The sequence below is a fragment of the Lutra lutra genome, chromosome 1, assembly GCF_902655055.1.
Source record: "Lutra lutra chromosome 1, mLutLut1.2, whole genome shotgun sequence".
Taxonomy (NCBI): domain Eukaryota; kingdom Metazoa; phylum Chordata; class Mammalia; order Carnivora; family Mustelidae; genus Lutra; species Lutra lutra.
In genome coordinates this window covers 121,698,699-121,721,663 of record NC_062278.1, presented here as the reverse complement: position 1 = coordinate 121,721,663, position 22,965 = coordinate 121,698,699, and the positions used below count along the sequence as shown (strand labels likewise).

The following is a 22,965-nucleotide window of genomic DNA, read 5'->3' as shown; positions in this document are numbered from 1 at the left end:
AGGATGTAAAATTTAAAAGGATCTAGTACATACAGAGCACATAACATAGCATACCTACCCAATAATAATTATTATTGGAAGAATGTTCTTCCAATATGCTCTCTTCATTTGCTCTCTTCATTTAAATCTTGACTGTTGGCTGGACTTTCTGTTCTGAGTAGCCTCCTTCCCCAAATACTCACCCACCCCTGAAAGCGCTCAGTGGGTGTCGTTCTAGCTCGCCCCACTAAGTGCTGCCCCTCCTCTGCTTCCCAGAACGCCTATGTCAACATCAACCGCATCATGTCCGTGGCTTCCCGCCTCTCTGAGGCTGGTCATTATGCCTCGCAGCAAATCAAGCAGATTTCCACCCAGCTGGACCAGGAGTGGAAGAGCTTCGCGGCTGCCTTGGATGAACGCAGCACCATCCTCGCCATGTCTGCAGTGTTCCACCAGAAGGCTGAGCAGGTGAGGCCAAGGGAGAGGCTGTGGAGGCTGTTGGTTGGAAGGGTGGGAGCACAAGCGCTGTCTGTGTAGAGAGCCCCTCCTCTCTCCCGGAAACAGTCAAGACCCTGCTGAGTCATTGCAGCGGTAACCTGTGTTCTACCACCTTCCTCGCTCCTGTGTACACAAGGACACTTCGGTCACTCCAGGTGGCTTTGCTTAACATCCCAACAAGAAGGGACTTAGAGCTGTTTACATTCTGTTTGGTGGTTTATGGTTGTGTGTGTGCATGTGTGCGTGTGTGTTGACCACATTCCCAGAGCGTAGACAGAAGGGGTGAATCTAGATACTGATCACTGAGTGCTGAGAGCAGGGGGAAATTAATCTTACATGAAGCATTTGCTATGGATAGTGATAATGTAATAATTACACAGTGGATAAAAATAATAAGTATTCGTTTCTATTTACTTACTTGCGTTGGTCAGTGACATTACTCACCCATTTCACAGAGAAGAGCATGGCAGCTCAGAGAGATTAATGACCTACCCAGGAACCGGTGGTGTGTTGGAGCTGGCTCTAAGCAGCCTACAGGGAGCCAAATGTCAAATGTTCTGGAAATTTGTGAACCGGTTATTAAACATAGCCATTACTTAAAACTAAATTGTATAAATTTACAGTAAATATATTAAAACAAAGGTAAGAGAGACTCAAAACTCATCACTCTTGGTTACTTTACTACATTTTATTATTACTTATGTTCTCTGTGTGTTCACACACACACACACACACACACACACACACATATGCTGGTGATTAAACATTTACTAACACACCACTGTGAAAATCACACAATCCATGAACAGCTGGGATTTCACCTGAGATGTGTCTAACATTAAAGCTTGTGGTTTTAACCTCTAAATTCCTTTCTTTGTATGACATTTGGGTAGCATACAGATGGTGGAGAGGCCTAGATGAGGTAATACCTTAAATCTCTCCCTGCGTTGGGCCCACCTAACCCAGAAGGCAGCATGGGATAATTGAATCTAAGCTCTGCGGCCAGGCACATGTAGCTTCCAATCATTAACTCTTAGGCAAGTCACCTCACCATTTTTGGCTTGTTTTCTCATCTCTAATGCAAGATAATCATAAATCTCACAGCGCTAATATAAGAATTAGAGATGGAACATGTAAGGTGCTTATTGTGCTTTTTAAATGCTAGACATTACTACTGTATTTATGCAACATATTATCCTGGTATGTTTATATTTCCCTCACCTGTGTGAGGTGAAGGAGAAATCCTGAGACCTTCCCAAGGACTGAAATACTTGTGTCATAAGTCGGGGGCAGCCCCACACATTGAAAGGAATCTAGACCTTTTTTCTTTTTTTTTTAAGGATCATGGTGGTAATGACTGATCATGACTGGTTCGTGCCCAGGCCCAGGAGAGTGTTCATGTCAAATCTCCAGCTCTCTCTTCAACCCTACCACTTGCACATTTTGTTCAAAGTTTGTCCAGATTGGCAAGGGAGACTCAGTGCTTCCCTTGCTGTATCCCTGCCTTTCTCTCCTTGAGCTGACCATTTTGTGTGGTCTGCTGTAGGATTCTTAGAATACTCTGTTAGAGTATTACAGAGAAATCCAAAGGGCCTTGGAGAGGTGCTTCTGCCATGGTTGACAGACGAACGTCAAGTTGCTTTCAGGTTCCTCCATGAAATGGTTATTTCAGAAGCTGCTGAGATGTTAGCAAGCATATGCAGTCCGAGGCTGGATGGCACCCAGCACGTTTCCAGAATTATTAAGGGCTGGCCTAATGGGATAAGAACATCCAGAATGAAAAACTACCCAGGACAGCCACCAGGCCAGGGCCTGCGAGCTGATGGACACCGGACTAGAACTCCAGGGGTTGCGGAAAGCTCGATGCCCGACCTGGGAGTGATGGGCGGAGTCAGTGTCTAGCTGATGTTGCCTGGCTTAGACTGCTTTGGATTAGAAGCAATTTTATTTGTATCTATTTTTTAATGCAGTTTCCTCAGGTAGTACCAGTCCTCCAGGGAACCTCATAAACCATGCTTCCTTTTAGCTGGGGGAGAAAAAACAAACACACACCAAACAACAGATTTGAGGCTATTTTTTCAAGGTTATTATGCGTTCATTTAGGCAGCTCTTTATTGTCCTCATATGGGCTGTTCTGGGCAACGAGATAGAAAGGTATTTAGGCAATTAATTTAAATGGAGCTGTGCACCCAGGCGAGAGGAATCACAGACAGAACCATTCCAGACTGTTGGGTGAAGAATTATCTGCATTTTAGAGGTGTGTTTTTCCACCCAATAAATCTGAGTGGTTTCAGTTAGCTCACTTTTTGTGCATGGAGACCTAGGGTGTTCCACAGTTGTTAATTTTAATTTTTAAATAATTTGCTTTCTGTCGAGATCTGTATCTCTATATCACATCCCAGGAACCAATGGTCATGGCGCCGTCTGTCCCCCTCAGCTGCCCCTCCCCTCCCGCAGCCCGAAGCATACTGACCCAACAGTGGGGAGCTCGGGGAGCATTCATTTCCATCTGCTGTGGGAATGGCCTCTGCAAGTTCCCTGGGGTGCCTGATGGCTTTGTAGGAGCTGTTCTCTGTTCCTCCTCACAACCCATTGTCCACGTGGAGAAGCATCCCATTTTACCTGGCACGCAGCCTCTCCCGTGTGAGTGTGCACAGGACGAGAAGCTCTGAGGTGTACATGTAAGATAGTGAGCTGACCCCACACATTGTAGTCAGTGTGTGGGTACAGCCTGTTGAACACACAGGTGGCTCGCACCCCAATGGTTTCACAACAGTCATCCTTGTTTGTGGAAACCACACTTCCTACAAAGGTGCCGTGTCCTGCTTCTTTCGTGGGGTTGATGTTTGTAGAATTAAAGAGAAAGACTCCATCCTCTGCATTGGCCTCTGAGGTTCCCAGAGGTCCTGATGCTTCTTCCCAAGGTCCATCGCCTGCCCCTAGCGCTCCCGCACTGACGCAGCTGCTATGTCCTTCCAGTTCCTGTCGGGAGTGGACGCCTGGTGCAAGATGTGCAGTGAGGGGGGCCTGCCCTCCGAGATGCAGGACCTGGAGCTGGCCATCCACCACCACCAGTCCTTGTATGAGCAGGTGACCCAGGCCTACACAGAGGTGAGGACTTGCAGGACACGTGGGGCTCGTGGGGTGTGTGGATGTGGGTTAACGACAAGAGCATTGACCTGTACCTTGTGTAATAGCCTGGGTAGGACCAAGAAGAAAGACATCATCTCTCTCCCCTCGGAGACATCTTTAAGATCCTTGAGCTATGAATAATGAGATCTCCAGCCAGGAAACAGAGACAATGCAGCCTTCAGTGGGCTCCACCTGCCGCACACGGGCCTGTGTGTGTATGTGCACGCATGTATACCTCCCTCACCCTTGCATGAAGATCAGACTCTCTACCCTGGGACACAAATATGAGGAAGCAAGGCTGTGCTCCTCAGGGTGCTTTCTGGCTGGGGGCGGTTGTATACAGGCCAGGCCTGCCACCCCTTTAATGAAGAGGCTTGTCAACGAATACCCATTTTCTCACCAGAAAGTACAGAGGAGAACTCACCATGGGGTGGAGAGAAGTGTTTGCAGGAGTGAGAAGCTGCCACGGAAGTGAAGGACAAGTTAAAAGACTATTTCACCGAAAAATCTAAGGCTGGGTGCATGGTTCAAGTTAAGAAGGCGGGGTGTGGGGGGGGTCTTTTGCTTTCCAAGGAAAAAGAAGGGGGCATATGGGTGCATCTTTGTGGACATACACAAGTGAGTGAGTTGACTAACTGGCGTGAATTCTCGGGGAGAGGTTGAGGGCCATAAAGAGATGGGCTAATTAAGGAAACTGAATGAGGAGGGGAAAGTGAATTCACATCTGGCCTATATGGCAAGGAGAGTTGGAGCTGTGTTTCTCCAAGTGGTTTCTGGGACCACCTGCCTCAGACTTGTTCCTGTGCTCCGCCTCAGACTGCGTCAGAATGTGAAGAAGTAGGACCTGGAACCTATATTTTAGTTAATGTTACCCCGGGGAAATCTGACGCACGCATGCTGAAGTCAAAGAACCAAGGGCTTCTGGGTGAGAGTAAAGGTTTTTGCCACAGTCAAAGCGAAGTTTGACTTTTAACCCCCTGCTTATCGGCGTGACTTTAGGCAAGTTACCTAGGTACTCTAAGCCTCACTTTCTTCTGTGAAATAAGGGTGATAACACTTGCCTATAGTTTGAAGAGTTACAAAGATAGTGCCCATATAATGTCTGTGGCCCCATGCCTGACAGTAATTAGTGCTGAAAAAAAAATGGTATCGTGTTTTGGTATTAGAGGAGGCAATGGGGAAGACTTGTGGGACAGATCTGATCTCATCAGCTTTGATCCAAATGGCCCAAGGCTTTCTCTTAGAAAAGAACTGTGGGTCAAGAATCTCTAAATTTACTCCTCATAATATATGAACATAGAGTGTACAAGTGAGATTCATATCAGGCTTACATGTCTCACACTTGGCGGGGACGGCGTTTGTGTCAGAGAGTGACACAGTATTTCTCCCCGTGTTTTCTCAGGCCCCAGCACTGGGGGACACAGACACTCCCTCCAAGCCCACGTCAGAGGTCAGTGGGCTGTCCCTGCCTCCCTGTCCCTGCACTTGCAGACGGAGGCAGAGAGCTAGAGCTCTGTTGACTTGGATTTTAGGACTTGGCCTTCATCTCTAACCACTCTGAACCTGGACATAGCACGGTGCCAAAGAGCCCATCTGCTCGGAGTTCCCTGAGTAGAGCTCTCCTGGGTTTGGCCACAGGCTGTTTGTCTTACTAACATCTCTGGAGGGTGTTACCTTTGTATCACTGATGAAGCCCTTGCTCTTCGCCTCCCCTGGCAGTGCATTTCTGGAGGCTGGCATGTGGGTAGAGGTGGTCATCTAGCCAGCTGTATGCTTCCTGCCAGGCTTCCTCTCCTGTCTCAACTACAGTACTCTCGGCCTAGTGTTCCTCTTAGTCACCTGCCCTCCCAGCCCCACACCGTTTCTGTTGCCCCATGAACAGGGGGTAACAGATGCCTGTGTGTTGCCGAACCCTCAGCAAGCTATCATCAGACGTGAGGGTGGGGCGGAGGGAGGTTGGAGCCCAGCAAACAGCTCCTCATTCATCATTATAAGGCAGGAGGTAGGAGCACACTTACTTCCCCACCTTGCTAGAAGGGAAAGACCGTTTCAACTCCAAACCAACTTTGATTTAATCATTAACCAAATCGATTTAGGGCCTTACAGTCCCTGGTCACCACTGGTTTAAACTGAAAAGATGTATGGTCTACTGTGTCCTCGGCCAGCATTGGAGAGCCACAAGTGTTGATCAGATGATGCCTCTTTCCAGAAATACGGGTGCCTGTTATTGTACCCAGATTCCAATAAGGAATGACAGGGGCTCTCAGCCCCACAGGTCTCAGCACTGAGGGTGGAAGAGGAGCATATGAGCATGAGTATTGGGTCTGTAGTCTTAGGGTCCCTCCCTTAACCCTGCATATTCTGGAAAGACGGGGATATTACCACTCTCAGCAGAAATCAAAGAAGTTGTATAGAAGGAGAGCAAAAGAAGGGTAAATATAAAAGAAAATGAGGAGGAAATCAGGAAGACAGGAGAGAGAAATGGTGCTGATAAAGATGCTGATGGTGAAAACAGAATTAGGAGCCAGTCCTCCCTACCTGGCCCTGTTCTGAACACTCCCTGTGTTAACTTGGTCAGTCCTCACCACAACTCCGTGAGGTTGTCCCCATTCTATTCCTATTTTCCCTATTTCTATCCCCTCAGGAAACTGAGGCCCAGAGAAGTTAAGTAACTTGCCTCCAGTCACACATTAAGATGTTCAGAGCTAGGTCAAGGAGATGAGGAAGAAAGAGGGAGAGAGGTTTATGGCATTAACTTATATTTTGCTTCATTTCTGAACTGAAGTTCAGTCAAAAGATGTACCACGTGCGATGGCCCAGGCTCTGTTCTGAGTGCTGGGGACGGAGGATCAAGACAGAGGGAGTCCCTGCCCAGTGCAAGGGTGGGGAAAGACACTGACTGAGCAGCCCCTATCCCAGGATTCCGGTGCTCTGCCCTCCCCCAGGCTGCGGGCTGAGCACTGGGCCTCTCTGGCTGGTGCATGCCTCCAGTGTCCTGGGATTCTGGGTTCCCGCGAGGGAGCCCCCCAGCCAGCCGACCCTCCCCATCGCCCTGGGCCCCTGCCCGTTCCTAGCTTCCCTCAATTTGACCTCTCCCTCTTGCAGGTCAGCCAGGATGGCAAAGCCCTGCTGGATGTGCTGCAGCGGCCCCTGAGCCCCGGGAACTCTGAGTCCCTCACAGCCACTGCCAACTACTCCAAGGCGGTGCACCAGGTGCTGGATGTGGTGCATGAGGTGCTGCACCACCAGCGGCGGCTCGAGAGCATCTGGCAGCACCGCAAGGTGCGGCTCCACCAGCGGCTGCAGCTCTGCGTCTTCCAGCAGGACGTGCAGCAGGTAATGCCCCCCCCACCCCCGGCAGGCAGACAGCCTGAGGCCCTGACCCTAAGGCCCTGACCTGGGGGGATCAGGTCTGGGAACCCCTGCTGCCTGGGGGAAGGGGGCCATTCAGCCCCAGCTGGCCCCCACCCCACCCCACACGGTACCCTCTGGACTTATTGCCTAAGGAGCCCCCTCCCATGGGCCGGTGACCTCTCTGGGGTGGGGAAGGGGAGACAAAGCCCTTCCTTCTGGTTGCATGGCTGGTTTTCTTTGTGGGAGAGTTTGACCCTCACTCGGGCAGGAGCTTTCTAGATGAGTCCAGGGTAGGGGTGCAGGAGGGTGGTATTTGAGCACTGTCAGAGTTGGACCACGCACAATGAGCTCACTTCTCCATCAAGGATACTTGTGGTCTGCTGAAGCTGGGGTGTGGTTGGGGTATAGGACCTTCAGGGGATTCTTCGGCCAGGTCTTACTTGGCAAACGAGATTGAAAACATGGGCTCTTAATGATTAGAGGTTATTTCTGGCTTAATCTGTCTTTTTGCATTATTATACCAGTCATAGCTTTTCCCTTTACCATGAATGATAAAGAAATGGTTATGTTTTAACCATGAAAGGAAAGCCTTGCCACAAATATACCCTTTGAATGAAATAGCCCATTCTTTTCCCCTTGTACTTTCTCTGTCTTTTTGGGGACCCCTGAGAGCTTTGCTCTGGTATGGGTATTCTGGGGCATGGGGAGCTGGTTGGGAGCCAGAGACTGAAGCTGGGACCTAACATCACCTCCCTGCTGATTTCACTGTGACAGGCAAGGGTGGGGGCACTCAAGCTATCAGACCTTATTGTGGCCAGCGCATAATTCAAGTTTGTACATATAAAGTAACATTTCACACTCCTCTACCCTCTGTGGACTCGGCCAGTTGTAATCAAAAAGTGTATTGAAATACACAAGGAACACAAGAGCCAGCGGGACATGTCTTTGAAGTGTGGTCCCCTTCGCAGCTGCTGTTGGGAGGGGCCCCAGTGCTGGGTGCCCTGAGACAGAGGGAGGGGGGAGGGAGAGCAGGGCATCCTGTCACTGGCTGTGACACCCTCTGGGAAGGGATTCACTGAGCGACCAGTCCTGGGAGTACACAGACCTTCAGGAGCATTTCTAAGTCTTGGGCTGCCCAGCTTTGTTGCAGGCACCCCTGCTGCCCCAGGCTGGGGCAAGTGACTGAGTCATCAGAGGCAATACCTGAGCCTCAGGAGAGAGGCTCAGGGCACATAAGGGCATTTATGTGCTGGCCTCAGCTCCCAAACCCTTGTGGGGCCTGCCAGGAATGGACAAGCAAATGAATCAGTTGCCTACTCGTGCCATCTGGAACTCTCCAGATAAATACATCATCCCAGGGCAGAGGGGAGCACGGAGTCCATCTGTGATTGAGACGGAGTGAGGTGCCAGCCTCTGGAGGCACACACGGGCCTGTGACTATTTTAGGGAATACAGAGTGACTCATGGAGGGAACCTGGCTGCAGGTTGTACCGTGTCCTTGGTGTGCTCCTTGCCTTCCCACTGGTTCTGTGGCTGTTGCCCCAGGGTGGGCACTGGAGAGAGGGCAGAGGGGCTGCGAGAGGGGTGGGCAAAAGGCCTCCCCAGCAGGAAGGTGACATCCAGACTTTTCTGTGGCCACCACGACATACACACAGAAGCTAGGAAGAAAAAATAGTAAAAGCTACACCTGGGGCCATTCTGTGTCATGCTCTTATAAATGAGAGTATTTCCTGGGTGGTGGACATTGAGGAGGGTATATGCTATGGTGAGTGCTGTGAAGTGTGTAAGCCTGATGAATCACAGACCTGTACCCTGGGGCAAATAACACATTGTATGTTAATTAAAAAATGAGAGTATTTCTGAAATTGAGATGCTATCAATTCATCTCCACCATACCGATCATATTGTTGGCACTGAGGAAAAGCAAGTAGAAGGTTATGAGGTTGATGTAATGGGTTCAGATGTGATGGGTTCATCCCTAGGATGGTAATTACATTGTTCTCTTCTGGATGTGTGACTCTCACTTCTGGAACATAACTTCATTCCCCCGTTGTCCCACACAGGCTCCCACTCCCTGTGTCAGTGACACTGGCCCAGAGGAGCACAGGTGAGTGTGGAGAAGCAAGGGCTGCTGAATCCACTGGAGGGTCTCCAGTGCTTGGCTTATTCCTAGTCAGTCATTGGTGCCCAGCAGGTGTCTGAGCTGGTACGTCAGAGGTCTTCGGGACGTGAGGCACTCAACAGTTAGGGTGAAAGACTTGGACTTGGCTCTCCTGACTCCAACTCCTGACTGAAACATTATATACTTATCATTTTTATTTTGCATGTTTCATCTCATTGATTCTCTATCTCCTGAAGAGTAGAAACCATGGCTGCTGCTTCTCTGTGCACCTCCCAACTCTTGACTCTATCTGCCATGAAGCTGGGATTCTCTTTATATTTGCTGACTTGAGCTGGAATTATGATCAGAAGACCCCCAGTTCCTGTATCTGTGGGGTGGACACCATTGACACCCTTCCCGCATGGCCTGTGTGGTAATTACTCATGTGTAGTTGCAGTCTGCCTGCAGGGATGCTGATGGGAGCGTCTTGCGGCTCCCAGGTATTTACAGACAAGGTGGAGGATACAGGGACACGGCCTCAGGGCTCACGAAGTCTGCTGGCGCTCATCAGTTCTTCAGAAAGCTCTGTCTTCTGCCCTGGGCCTGGAACCGCACTGTGTGACGCTCTGGCAAGATGCCTGGTTTGTTAGAAAAAGACATCCGCATGTGAAACTATAAAGAACAGTTCAAGCAGAATGTGCCATCAGTATGCAGGGCGGTAGAGTAGTGATGGAACAGTTGTAGGCCGAGGCACAAGAAGTCAGAGTTGGGGTCTGAAGGGAGGAGAGAATTGACTGATCTGTATGGTCTGGGCCCAAGATTCTTGAGCACATTCGAGGTCCAGAGGTGTTGACTCAGCAGCCTCAGTGGAGAGCTGGTGAGCGAGCGTCCGTGGCTGGAATACAGGATTCTGCCCAGGAACACTGGCTCTGTGGTCAGACCCCTGGGCATAAATCCTGTTATCAAGTCTTGGCTACAGGACTGGGCAAGGTATTCCACCTCTGGTGCTTCTGGAATGATCATAATACCTATCCCAGTGGACTGAATGAGAGACCAGGACAAGGCTCAGCACCCTGGTGGCGTAGCAGAAAGGGAGGCCTCCATTAGTGTGGTCTGGTTCAGCAGCCCCATCCTCTGAGTGGGACTTGGGTGCCCCCTGGTGCTCGTGCTGTTGGGACCCCAGCATGATTCTCCTCTTTGTAAAATAGTGATTGTTTTGGGGGTCTGCCAAGTTCTGTTTCATTCAGTGATCAAACCTCAGAGCTGTCAGAGACCTGAAAGACCCTCTAATCTAACCTACACTGTGATGGAAGAACTTGAGGTCTAGAGATGTGAAATAACGTGGCCACGACCATGCAGCTCATTAATGTAGTGCCCGGACTGGAAACTGAGTCTTCTGGCTCCCAGTCCAGGTAGCCTAGAGAAAAGACACACAAGAGAGGAACCAGGTAGACAGAGAAGGAGAGCAGGGAGGGAGACAGGAAGCACACATTCATGCTTCCATAGAGAGGGGAAAGACAGACCGACACGTGCACATAGCCCAAAACAGGGAAAGGAGGGAGACAGATAGCCAACGGGGACGGAGGAAGGAAGGGAGAGAGATTTGAAGATGGAGAGCAGAGAAACTGACATCCTTGGGATGGGAGGAGAAAGAGAAAGAGGAAGGAGAGAGAGGGACAGAAGACAAAGAGGCAGGAATGCCAGCTGGTTGAGGGAGAGGGCAGGACAGTGAGGCGGCCTCTGCCTGCCTGCCTGCTTGCCGCGTAGCCAATTCCGGGCATGGTTTTTGCCCAAGTGGGAATATTTTGCCCATTAAGGGCCCAAAGCAGAGTAAAGCAAGAAGATGAAAACCAAGGATAGACACGAGTGACAAAGAGATACCATTGAAACCTTTGCGGTCAGAATTGGCCTGGCACATCACCCTTGTGGCTGCTCTCCCTTGATTCAATCCCAACAGATGTGCTCAGGTTTCTCTTCCCTGCTGGGCTTAAAGGCAGAGGAAATCAGTCTCTAAGGATCAAACTGGAACTGCGGTTCATGGAGCAGCAGGAAATGTGGATGGGGCACACCTGCTTTTGTATCACTAGTGGAATAATTTTCAGTGCTATTGTTTTTCCTATTTAGAATGGGTTAGCACCAAGCAAGAGCCAGACAGTCACCCCATGACAACATCAGCCTATCTCCACTTCTGTTTCTTATCTTCCCCTAACTCCTGTGTGTTCCCAGAATGTGAGGGACCGCTTCCCAGCCCAGATAACCTGACTTCGTACTGAGAAGAAGAAGGAGTAGGTACATTCTTGATCTTTCTTACAGATACGGTTTCCATTCCATTTTTTCCCTAGCTAGAGTAACGGTTTTTTGAATACTCTCTGCAGGCCATCTTGTTTTGCCTTCCTCTCTTTATCTTCTCCCTCTATTTTTTACAAGAACAAACTGATGAAATGTTTTAGTACACCTCCTGTATGCAAGGCCCTGTGCTGGGAGTTAGGTCCCTCACTTGAGAGAAGACATATACACTGAAGGATGAATGAATGGCATACGGCTGTCCGGGTTCAGAGCCAAAGAAGCAAAATAACAGTGGGCCAGTAGAGTCAAAGCAGAGAATGATCCTTTTGGTTGGAGTGGGATGGCAGTGGTTCTTGGAGCTCAGGCAGAGGAAATAGAGTTGGTGTTCCCAGGGAAGGCCAGGAAGCAGAGGGCTAAGCCACAGCCAGGGGACAGGGAAGGGAAAGTCTAACTGGATGCCCACTCTTGGCAGAGCAGTGGGGGGAGGTAAGGCAGGAAGGGTGAGGAGTGGTCTTGGTGGTATGGATAGGACAGTGATGTTTGAGGCTCCAAGGCCCTTCCTTAAAAACAATGCCTTATAAGCAGTCCAGTCAGGTGAGCTAGGAAGGGGCAGTGATGGCAGAATCTCTCAGGCCCAATGACTTTCCCTTCTGAATGACTGTATTAATATTAAAGTCCATAGTTCCTGTCCTACAAATGAATCTCACCTGTTTCTATCCGTTTTTCTGGAGCCTCACATGGAGAATTATAGGTTTTACTATGTCAGCTCCTGTCTGACAAAGAATATGTAAAAAGGGTTTGAGAGTAATTTTTTCAAACTGCAGAGATTCAGTCTTTTACTAGCTCCAGGGACTGTGCTCCCTTAATCATACTAAACCAGTCTGGACATTGTATCCTCCAACTGACAGCTTTGCATAATAAAAGATGAGCGCTTTGGGTTGCACATGGAATGATTAGTTAGAAAAAAGTGACCAGAATGATGATGGGTCTAGAGATGAACCCTTTTTATAAGAAAGGATTAAAGCAAAGAAGGAGAGTGCTCTGGGTGTAGTCCCAGAGAGATCAGGGAACACACACAAGGGAGAACCACCTGCAAAATTTGAAATGCCAACTGCTTGCTTATTGGGTGTGTGGCAGAGAGGATCCAAATATCAGAGAGAGGGTTGGATTCCAACCCTGAGATTTTGTTACTGGAATTAAACGTGCCTATAAAAGATTGTGTGGTTCAAAGCTCAGGATTCATCATCTTTCTGAGTACCTATGATTGAACATCTAATCTCTTCACTTGCTTTTTCTTATTTAATCTTCCCTGGGAGGCAGGTGATAGTTTCGCTCCTATCTTACTGGTGAGAAAATTGAGGCACAGAAAGGTTAAAGAAACTTGCCTAAGGTCACATAGCTGAGTGAGAATTCAAATGCAAGTCCGTCTTACGTCTGGGTCCTGTTTTTAGCCTTTCTGCTATGCCATGGACCTCACGCTAGGTGACGGGAATGCAGAAATATAGAACAATATTGTTCTGCCCTTGAGGGGTTTGTAAGTTAGTGATGGGATGTCATTGCTCAAAGGGCCCTGGTAGATTACTTGGTCCCAGAGTGTGAGACTTGCCCAAGGTCATGTAGCCCATAGCTGAGATTCATCCTCAAACTGCTTGTCCAATAAGACCCACAGGTGACAAAACAAGGGATACTCATACCCACTCTTCCCCATTAGTTGCATCATAATAAAATTGCCTTCTGTAGTCGTCTATCTCTGATACAGATATCCCCAGAACAGACATTACCCATCCTCATTTGTTTTTCACAATCTTGACTCAGCGTTGCTGATGTTTTTCTTTGTAGAATGTGTCTTGAATCATATCCATTTGCCCGTGCTAGTGTTTAGGAGTAGTACTGTTTGGGGGTAAGTTATTTCATGGTCATAATCCATTGAAATACATTCAAGTAGATGATAGGTGATTCTTTGGGCAGCGTGAACACCCAGAAAGAAAGCAGGGTTGAGGCTCAGCTGCACTGGGGGCCATAGGGAGGGGAGAGAGGGGAGAAAGTGTTCTGTGCATCACAGTTGCTTTCTGATTGCAGTGAAGGTAAGGAAACTCCCTCAACGTTAGCATCTCTGATGCTGCTGGTCTTGTAGGGAGCCTTCTATCACTCCGCCATAGGAGGCTGGCACTGTAGGGTCTGTTTCTGCCTTCTCCGAGTAATCCCTACCTAGAATTGGCAAGGTTGGGGAGTGAGCACTAGAGGCCTGCCTCAGACATGCTCAGACCCTCCTGCCTATGAACTGCTTGGGTTTCTAGTACCCTTCGCACTCTATACTCTTCACCCCAAACCTCTAACCCTGCATTCCTCTTTGCCCTACTTTCTGCCTTCCTTTCCACCCTTCCCTACCACAGTCTGTGCCTTGGTGCTTACTTTGATTTTCTGAATGCAAACTCTTCTCTGATTGAAGAGTAGTCATTCCATGGTGAGCACCTTCTAAGGAAGGACCTCGGTGCCTCCATCCTGCAGGGCTGCAAGACTACTGGGGCCTGGGAGGCAGTGAGAGGAAGTCCCCTCCCAGGGGTCACTGAGCCTCAGGGCTTTCTTGATCCACAGACATTTTAAGTACTTTTAATGTCCCCAATACTTTTTCTCTTATTATGTTAAAGATTGAGAAGACAACTCCCATCCAGGGTCACTTCTTTCTAATAACCCCTATTCTCAACCCGTCCTTGACCTCAATACACTATTTCGGAAGCCTTAGCTACCGGGCTAACGAAGAAAAGACTCACATTGTGTCACCAGTGGGCAACTAATCAAAGATGTGAGCTGAGAAAACACACTCTGAGGGTGAAGGTCTGAGGTGATTTGATGCAGGTGAAAAGTCAAGTTGGAGCAGGAAGCTCCTGGGAGCCACAGTATTCCTGTGGCCCGAGTGCGGGAACTAGGGAATGAGGCAAGGGTAGATTTGAGAAAACAAGGGAGGCATCAGGTGCAAATGTGGAACTACATTTTTCAAAGTGCGGTCCTTGAACCCCTGGCATTAAAATCATGTGCTCAGGATGGGGAACTTGTTATAAGCACAGATTATCTAGCCCTTTTCTTACTCACAGAATCTGTAAGGTGGTGCGTATCATCAGGGAGCAAGAGTGTTCTGCCCCTTCTTACGGGGGCAAGAATTGCTGTCTCCTCCTCTAGCTGAACTAAGGATCAAGTTGATACAAGACAGATTAACAGGGCAAAATAAAATTTAGTAGGCATGCATATGGGGAATCCATAAAGACATGTAAATTCCGAAGACAGGCAAAATGAGGTATATATGTCATTCTGAACTAAGGAGAAGGGGTTAGGGGTCTGGGATTCCAGAGGAAGGGAATGCGCTTCACAGGGCCAGAAGAATTGCAGATGTTTGGTAATTAGATGTTTGCCCTGCCACACAGATGGGTTACTCAGATAAAATTTATCTTTGCTAATAACCCTTATTCTGGGAAAGACCTGCAATTTAGATTCTTTCTGAGTAGTTAAGGGAGGATACAAATTTTCTCTTGAGGCCACAGGGGCTCAAGTGCCTTCAGCACAAAATAATCCACGTGCCAAAGGGACACATTCCACAGGGCGGTGGGGGTGGTTTGTCCTGAACCTCCTCACCTATGTTTTAAAAAGAACCCCAGGTGATGCATAAGAACTTTAAAGTGGCAGAGTGGAGGCAGCTGAAACTTTGGGGCTTCAGGTGTGCAGGCCAGCTTCTCCCCAGCATTGATCTGTCAGGTGAAGGGGCCACAATTCTCAGGAGAAGGAGAACAAACACCTGCTAATGAGTTTCAGCTGATGCTTCTTGGAAAAATGATGGCGTCTCCTGCTGTAGCAAGACATTTATTTTGATCATAATTATACCAAAGAAGGGGCAGAAAATGACTTGCTAGGAATTGGGCATTTCAGGTGGCACCTACAAGCTCTCCAGGCTCAGGCGACGGGAGCGGGTGGTGCTGGCATTGTGTGAGCCACTCCTCTTCGGGACTAGCGTTCACTGTGCTATTGCAGGAGAGAGAAATCATGCTGCGCTGAAGTGTCTTGGGTACGCTCACACACTGTGTGTACTGGAGCCTTTCACAGAACAAAACGTGTTGTAGACAGCTGATTGTGTGTGCGCTCTTTTTCACTGGTCTCAGGATAATGGCTTTCTGAGGAGCTAGGAGGCTGCGGGCTGGGGGAAGTTCCTGTGAGCTGAGCGAGGAGTTCTTCAGTTTACTTAAAACAACAAAAACTTGTGGCTCATTTTCCTGTGGATCAAACTATGACACAGGCTTAGTAACCTGTCTCAAATAAGAGGATTGATCAGAGGGAGCCAGATGAGGAAATCAGAGAGTTGGGATTCTAATTCCACATGTGTTCGTAAATTGTCTCCATTTCCGTTAATCACACAGGAAGTTCTCAGATCAGATGGGATGAGTTCATTCACTCATTCATTCAACAAATGCTCCCTGAGAGCCCAGCTGTGAACCAAACAAAGCCTTGTCCACGTGGAGCTTACATTCAGGAGGTAGAAAGAAAATGCCACCATAAACACGTGGGTATAGAATAAGTCATATATTGATAGCCAGTAATGTCTGAGCAGAAAGCTGAAGGAATAAGCCAGGGGATGTGTTTAAGAAGAGGTTCCAGGCATGTGAAATGGGATCTACGAAGTCCTTGACACCAGAAGGAGCTGGGGACATTCCCAAAAATGGGTGAATGGCCAAAGCCGCTGTTGAATACAGAGCAGGACAAAAGGGTAAGAAGTTTGAAGAAAAGGGTCCAGATCAAAGCAGACCATATAAGTTATGAAGAGCATTTGGATTTTCTAAGTGTGGTAGGAAAAAATGGTACAGTTTTTAGTAAAGGGAATGTCATGAATTGATTTATGTTTAAAGAAATAGGTCTGGCTAGGGCGCCTGGGTGGCTCAGTCAGTTAAGCGTCTGCCATTGGCCCAGGTCATGATCTCGGGGTCCTAGGATCCAGCCCTGCTTTGGCTCTGTACTCAGTGGGAAGTCTGCTTCTCCTCTTCCTCCTTCTGCCCCTCCCCCTGCTCATGCTCTCTCTCGTGGGCTCTCTCTCTTTCAAATAAATAAATCTTTAAAAAATTTTTTTGAAAAGAATTAGGTTCAGCTAATGAGTGGATGGTAATGCCACGAGTCTAAGAAGACGACCGTGGCGTTACCACCCACTCATTAGAGAGCGAGGGAGGAAAGATGGTAGCTTGGATTGGTTATGGTTGTGGTGGAAACAGTGTACAAGAAAGGGTTAATAAGAAAGCATCTCAGACTTGCAGCCAAGCGGTAGGGTGAGGTAACACAGAGGTGATGAGCCAATGCCCTGGCCCAGAGCGGAACAAAGAGCATACCCTTCTGGGAAATCATCTCTTCCTCTGAGGAAGGGAGCTGCTATTCCCTCCATATAAAAAAATAATGAACACTACATCAAAAGCTAATCATGTACTGTATGGGGACTAGCACAACATAATAAAATTTAAAAAAGATAGATTTAAAAATTAAGAAAATGAAAAAAATTTTTAAATGAAATATTTGAGTTGAAGAAGACAGGGAGATGGTCTGATCTGGCATTTTCATTTGAGGCAGTGAGGTCCAGAGAGGAGCCAGGTCACAGCTAGTTAGGGGCAGAGCTGGGACCAGAGCCCAGGTTCCTCTTGATCCCAAGGATGGTGTCTGTAAGTTACGCTGATCGTGATGGGGCCACAATTTATTGATGCTTTAGGAGCCCAAAGTACTTGTATATGTAGGTAGAGCTTAGATCTGAACTTAAAACTTCGAAGGTGGGTATCTAAGTGCAGGGGCCTCCTGCATTGGGCTGAATGACCCTGTCGGTTTCCTTTAACAATAAGATTCTACCCCATTAGCAGAGCCAAAAAAATCAAGAGTCCCAGGACAGCAGGCAGCTAGGCCCCCGATTTTCTCCCATTAACTCAATTGCATTCATGGCCACTGTTCAGAAAAAAATATATCAATAGTTCTCTTCAAAAGGACTTTTTCTCTTCCCCTTAGCAACTAGAAGAGACTGTCTCCTACCCTGAAAAGTACTCTGCCTTGACTGTGTGCTTATTGGAATAAACACAATTAGATGAGGAAGACAGGGGGTGATTAGGGAATTACGTATAATGGCTGTTCCCACATCCGCTCAGGATGTGAGCTTCTCTCTTGGAAAAGACTGTTATTGAAAAGGACTCATTTCTGATTGAGCACTTGGGGCATGGGAAAGGAGGAAGAGCTTTATAAGTTGTTTTTTAGACCGCCTGCCTACTGTAGTGGCCAGAGGTCCTGGGTTTCTGTTCCCAAAGACAGGGCACAGATCTGGTCCCCTCCCGAACAAAGTGGGACAGCTTCTCTCAAGATGGCAGGGCAGGTGCCTCAACCACATTTGTACTTGACCGCCCATGGGTATAAGGCTGTAAGCATTCGTTGGCTATCTCCTGCATGAGCAATGCTGGCAGGGATGGGGGGGTGCGGAAGGACTGGTGGAAGGGTAGCATACAGTGGGCAAAACCCCACACTCCTTCTTAAGCCCGAGGACTAACCACCTGCCAAGTGGGGCAGTGGAGAGAGTGGAGACACACAAGGGGAGAACTCCAGGTGCAGACTGAGAGAGGCTTTACGCCAGAGGGAAGAAGGGGAGCATGGAGCTGACACATTCACCCCAAAGCTGTGTCGTGGGGATGAGCAGGACTTGAGTGCCATTCAACACGTTGTAACAAACCATGCTGTGCTGTGAGTCTGGGAATCACAAGGAGGTCAGAGTCTAGTGGGAGAGACAAGCCTGGAGGCAGTAATTGTGGTTGGAAAAGAATCAGGGGAGAGTGACACCACCCCACCCTGGGTGGGTTATTAAAGAGGAGTCTTTCCAGAACTAGTGATTTTGAGATGGTGCTTAAAGGATGAGTAGGAAGGAGACCAGGAGATGAAGATAGGGAGGAGGAAGGAGGTGGACATTTCAAGTGAAGTTGAAAGTAGTAAGAGCAGAACTCAGGAAGCAAGAAGCAGTTTTTGGGTTGTTCAGGGGTGAGGCGGGGATTCACTGGAGGTGAGGTTGAGAAGGGGTGAGGTGGCCACAGAAGACTTTGCATGTCAGGTTAAGGGATCCCCCCCCCAAAAAAAAACTACGTCCCAGTGAAATGCCCTTTCAAGAATGTACAGGTTGGGCACCTGGGTGGCTCAGTGGGTTAAAGCCTCTGCCATCGGCTCAGGTCATGATCCCAAGGTCCTGGGATTGAGTCCCGCATTGGGCTCTCTGCTCAGCGGGGAGCCTGTTTCCCTTCCTCTCTCTCTGCCTGCCTCTCTGCCTACTTGTGATCTCTGTCAAATAAATAAATAAAATCTTTAAAAAAAAAAAAAGAATGTACAGGTTAATTCCATTAAGTCTAAGTTTGTGTTTTTCAAATGGATTTGGTGTCCCTATTTTGTTAATTTTAGGATCCAACTATATTAGCACATTATAACTTATTTTTAAACCCAAATGTATAAAATTGCTTCTTTGAAACTAAAGATACATCTTGCCAGAATCAGATTGAAAACTATCACTGGGTGCTACTTCCCACTCAAGTTCACAGGCATAACTGTCATTTATCAGAACCAGAGCGCAAGTATGAAAATGGAAAGAAAACAGAAGAATCTGTTATCTCTGTGCTGTCCCTCATAACTCATTTGCTTCTGCACCAGTGACCAGATCCTCCTTCCGCACAGTTATTCAAGCTGTGCCCCGGGGGGTCAGCCTTCTACTGCCCCACTATCGCCCCCATACCTAACCACCAAACCTGGCCGTTCTCTCCCCCAAATATTACCCACGGACACTGCCTTTGGGCTCATCTGAGCCACCATCGCCTCCTGTCAGGATTTCTGCAATAACATCCCACTTCCTCACCTCTACTCTTGCCTCCCTCTGATTCTCCACAAAGCAAAAGTAGTAACTTTTATTTACTTATTTATTTATTTATTTAAGATTTTATTTATTTATTTGACAGAGAGAGAGATCACAAGTAGGCAGAGAGGCAGGCAGAGAGAGAGAGGAGGAAGCAGACTCCCTGCTGAGCAGAGAGCCCGATGTGGGGCTTGATCCCAGGACCCTGAGATCCTGACCCGAGCCGAAGGCAGCGGCTTAATCCACTGAGCCACCCAGGCGCCCCAAAATGTAGTAACTTTTAAATTCAGGTCTTTATTCTTGCACCAGCCCTTCAGTGGCCTTTAGGACGAGCCCTGGAATCTGACTGGGCACACCAGGGCTCAGCATATCTGGTTCCTGCCCTCTCTGGGCTCATCACCCGCTTACCACTACTCGGGCCATGCTGATGTTTTTCCTTCCTAGCTTGGTTAAGTCCTCCTCTTGGTTAAGTCCTATTCAGCGCTCAGCTACACCCTCACTTCTTCAGAGAGGCCTTCCCTGATTGTTGACCCTTTCACCACTGCAACTGATGACCAATTGTGTGATCTCCTGTGCGGTGCCTGTTCCCACCATAGACTAGGTTCCCAGAGTCAAGGCCCTGAATGCCTTGTTTAATACTGCATCCTGGGCTGTTCTGGGGCCCAGCACTGGGGCACAATAAGACTAATAAGTATCTGTCTGAATCCAGTGACATTCACATCCCCCATGTGCTTCTTTGCTCCATGAAGAACCCGCAGGCACAAACTAAAAAGTAAAACCTTCTATGTTGGAAACACTTGAAAACCAATTCAAAGCCCTTCATAAGTATTACTAACTATCCTCCTGTCCTATCTTGACTAAAATTGATAATTGATTATTTTAAATAAAATTTTGTAGATGAGAGAATTAAACAGGGGTAGCTAGTGTGGGGTGCCTTGGTGGATGCTTAGTTCAGTAGGGTTCCAGGGATTTGGCTAGAAATGCAATTTAGTCTTCAACCAGTGATGTCCCAAGGCTGGGATGCAGCAGAAACTGTGGGATAGCCTGCTTTCCAGTGCTGCATGTTAATTTGCAGGGTGTGATGTAATTATCAGACACTGTTGGTGTCTGCTCAGAAAGCACATTTCTCTGGGGCAAAGCTAGATTGTACTCCCAGAACTGGGGGACACGGAATCAGGGTCAAGAGAGCATGGGGTCTAAATGTGTGTCAGATAAGGCTGGCTCCAACTGAACTGTCCAACACAAAATGGCCAGAAATCATGGGGTGCCTAGGTGGCTCAGTGGGTTAAGCCTCTGCCTTCAGCTCAGGTCATGATCTCAGGGTCCTGGGATCGAGCCCCGCATCGGGCTCTCTGCTCCGCAGGGAGCCTGCTTCCCCCTCTCTCTCTGCCTGCCTCTCTGCCTACTTGTGCTTTCTCTCTCTCTGTGTCAAATAAATAAGATCTTTTTTAAAAAAATGATCAGAAATCAGCATTTTAAACAATACCTCCTATAGTGATTATGTTTCTCTATCCTCGGGTACTTTTTCAGTCTCTATGGATTATTAAAGTAATTTTGTTCACATGCTGAATCACTTGCCATTTTATTGGTTAAACTGATTTCCGTGCCGTCTCTGCATCTTCACGGAGCTTGCTCATGGGTTCCCCACAGCTTCGGTTCTGATGACAGAGGCTGGACTGGTTGGGGAAAATATAAAATCACAGAGCAATCAAATTTATGTTTAAGCTAATAAAAATCTATCAAATATGAATAATAGATTTTTAAGAGGTTAAGGTAGAGCTAATTAAGTCAACTTAAGTGTCATTAACTGACAATGAATTGACATTTTAAAGAAAGCAAAAGAACTTAAATAGAACACAAATTGCTTTTTGAGAGAAGTTTACAAGTTGTGAAATTACCCCTGGGGAGTATAAAAGCTAACCATTTGTGAACCAGTAGATGGAAAGCTTTCCTCTCAAACCCATTTGTTTTAGCATAACAAATTTTATTAAAACTAGAGATACAAAATGAAATGAAATAAAATAAACTCATTAAAACATTGCCAGACAAGCAGGTCACACTTAACTGCTCACACCTAAAAAACCAAAAATGTAATTTGAAAATCTGTCATAAATTCTGAAGAAATCATCAAAAGCCACAAGACAGGCCTTTTACATATAAAAATTATCAAAATAGGGGTGCCTGGGTGGCTCAGTGGGTTGAGACTCTGCCTTCAGCTCAGGTCATGATCTCAGGGTCCTGGGATCGAGCCCTGAATCGGGTTCTCTGCTCAGCGGGGAGCCTGCTTCCCCTCCCGCTCTGCCTGCCTCTCTGACTACTTATGATCTCTCTCTCTCTGTCAAATAAATAAAATCCTAAAAAAAAATTATCAAAATTATCCATAAACTTCACTTCATGGGATTAACATAAGTTTAGTATATAAAAATTATCAAAATTATCCATAAGCTTCACTTCATGGGATTAACAAAAGTTTAAATATGCATAAAGATTATAAAACTGCACTTTCAATGGTATGTAAGACATGGAAAACTTTGTGACTAGAAATATTTCTCTTTCACCTTGCGTGCTGTTGTTCATCATCCTCTTTACAATAGAAAATTGTGGGTTCACGTTGTGTCAAGTCAAGTAAAAATGCACTCTCCTGATTTTTGTTGTTATTGCTGAAATTCTCCCATACATAATTCTAGGAGATGTGGGCTCTCCTTTCTTCGAGGAAAGGGATATTTAGATTTCCTTTCAGTGCTGCCTTTCAGTGTTTGCAAAAGGTAAAAACCCAGTTCATTTACTACTGCAATTTCTTTTCATAGACATGCTTCTAGAATATTAAAAACATATATTGCCAGAATTTGTTATATAAAATATTTAAATCTCTACACCCAGTGTTTATATAGTCATTTTCTAAAAAGCCTTTCTTTTCTCCTTTTTAATGGGCAATTGTCTGACATTCCAGTTTCGTTAAACGGATATTTGTTAAATCTTGTTTTTATTTTCCTGCGTACATTTCTCTGACCTAATATCCATCTTGTTGTGGGCCTTGTGGTAGTGTCCTGAGACTTTGAAGCCTTCCATACTTTGTGCAATTGCAGGTGTAATTTATTTCAAATGTTAAAGAAAGTGAAGCCAAAGACTAGATTCTCTGGAGACAGAACTCCCATGCCTGTACTTCATGGGATTATTTGGTCTATCTGCTTGCCATGGGGTAGTCTGTAGAAGAAACAGAGGAATGGACTAAAGCATCCTTTTATTTATTTACTTACTTACTTAAAGAATTTATTTATTTATTTGAGAGAGAGAGAATGTGCACATGCAAGAGTGGGGGGGTGGGGCAGAGGGTGACAAGAAGCAGACTCTCAGGACACTGAGATCATGACCTAAGCTGAAAGCAGGTGCCCAACTGATGGAGCACCTGGGACCCCCCTTAAGCATCCTTTAAAACAGGCTTGTTTCATCTAGATCATTTTTTCCAGAAAGTCCTTCTAGAACCTGAGAAGGCTAGCATATCATTAACCAAATGTTCAGATTAACTCCAGAATAGCCAGAATAGAGTGGGCTCAGTTGTCTTGGCAGGATCTCTAGCAGGTGTGTGGCTGTACACTCTAACTGGTTTAATTGTGGCCACCTGCTTTACTGAGTGCCAACTCTGGGAGGCACATGTTTGTTGGGCCATCGGCGTGAATGCAAAATAGATGTTAAAGGCTGTCTCCTCCCTCCATTTCAAGGCTTCTGCTAA

The 22,965-nt window shown here is 47.2% G+C and overlaps 1 protein-coding gene across 25 annotated transcripts in view; it reads left to right on the top strand.

Moving 5' to 3' along the window:
• The window catches only part of KALRN (kalirin RhoGEF kinase), a 675,882-nt gene that overhangs the window by 289,078 nt on the left and 363,839 nt on the right, over positions 1–22,965 (top strand). For all 25 annotated transcript variants that reach the window (XM_047734954.1, XM_047734936.1, XM_047734961.1 and 22 more), the window contains exons 7-9: positions 256–447; positions 3,457–3,588; positions 6,715–6,945. In XM_047734954.1, coding sequence (XP_047590910.1) covers positions 256–447; positions 3,457–3,588; positions 6,715–6,945 — 555 coding nt within the window. The remainder of the gene's footprint in view (positions 1–255; positions 448–3,456; positions 3,589–6,714; positions 6,946–22,965) is intronic.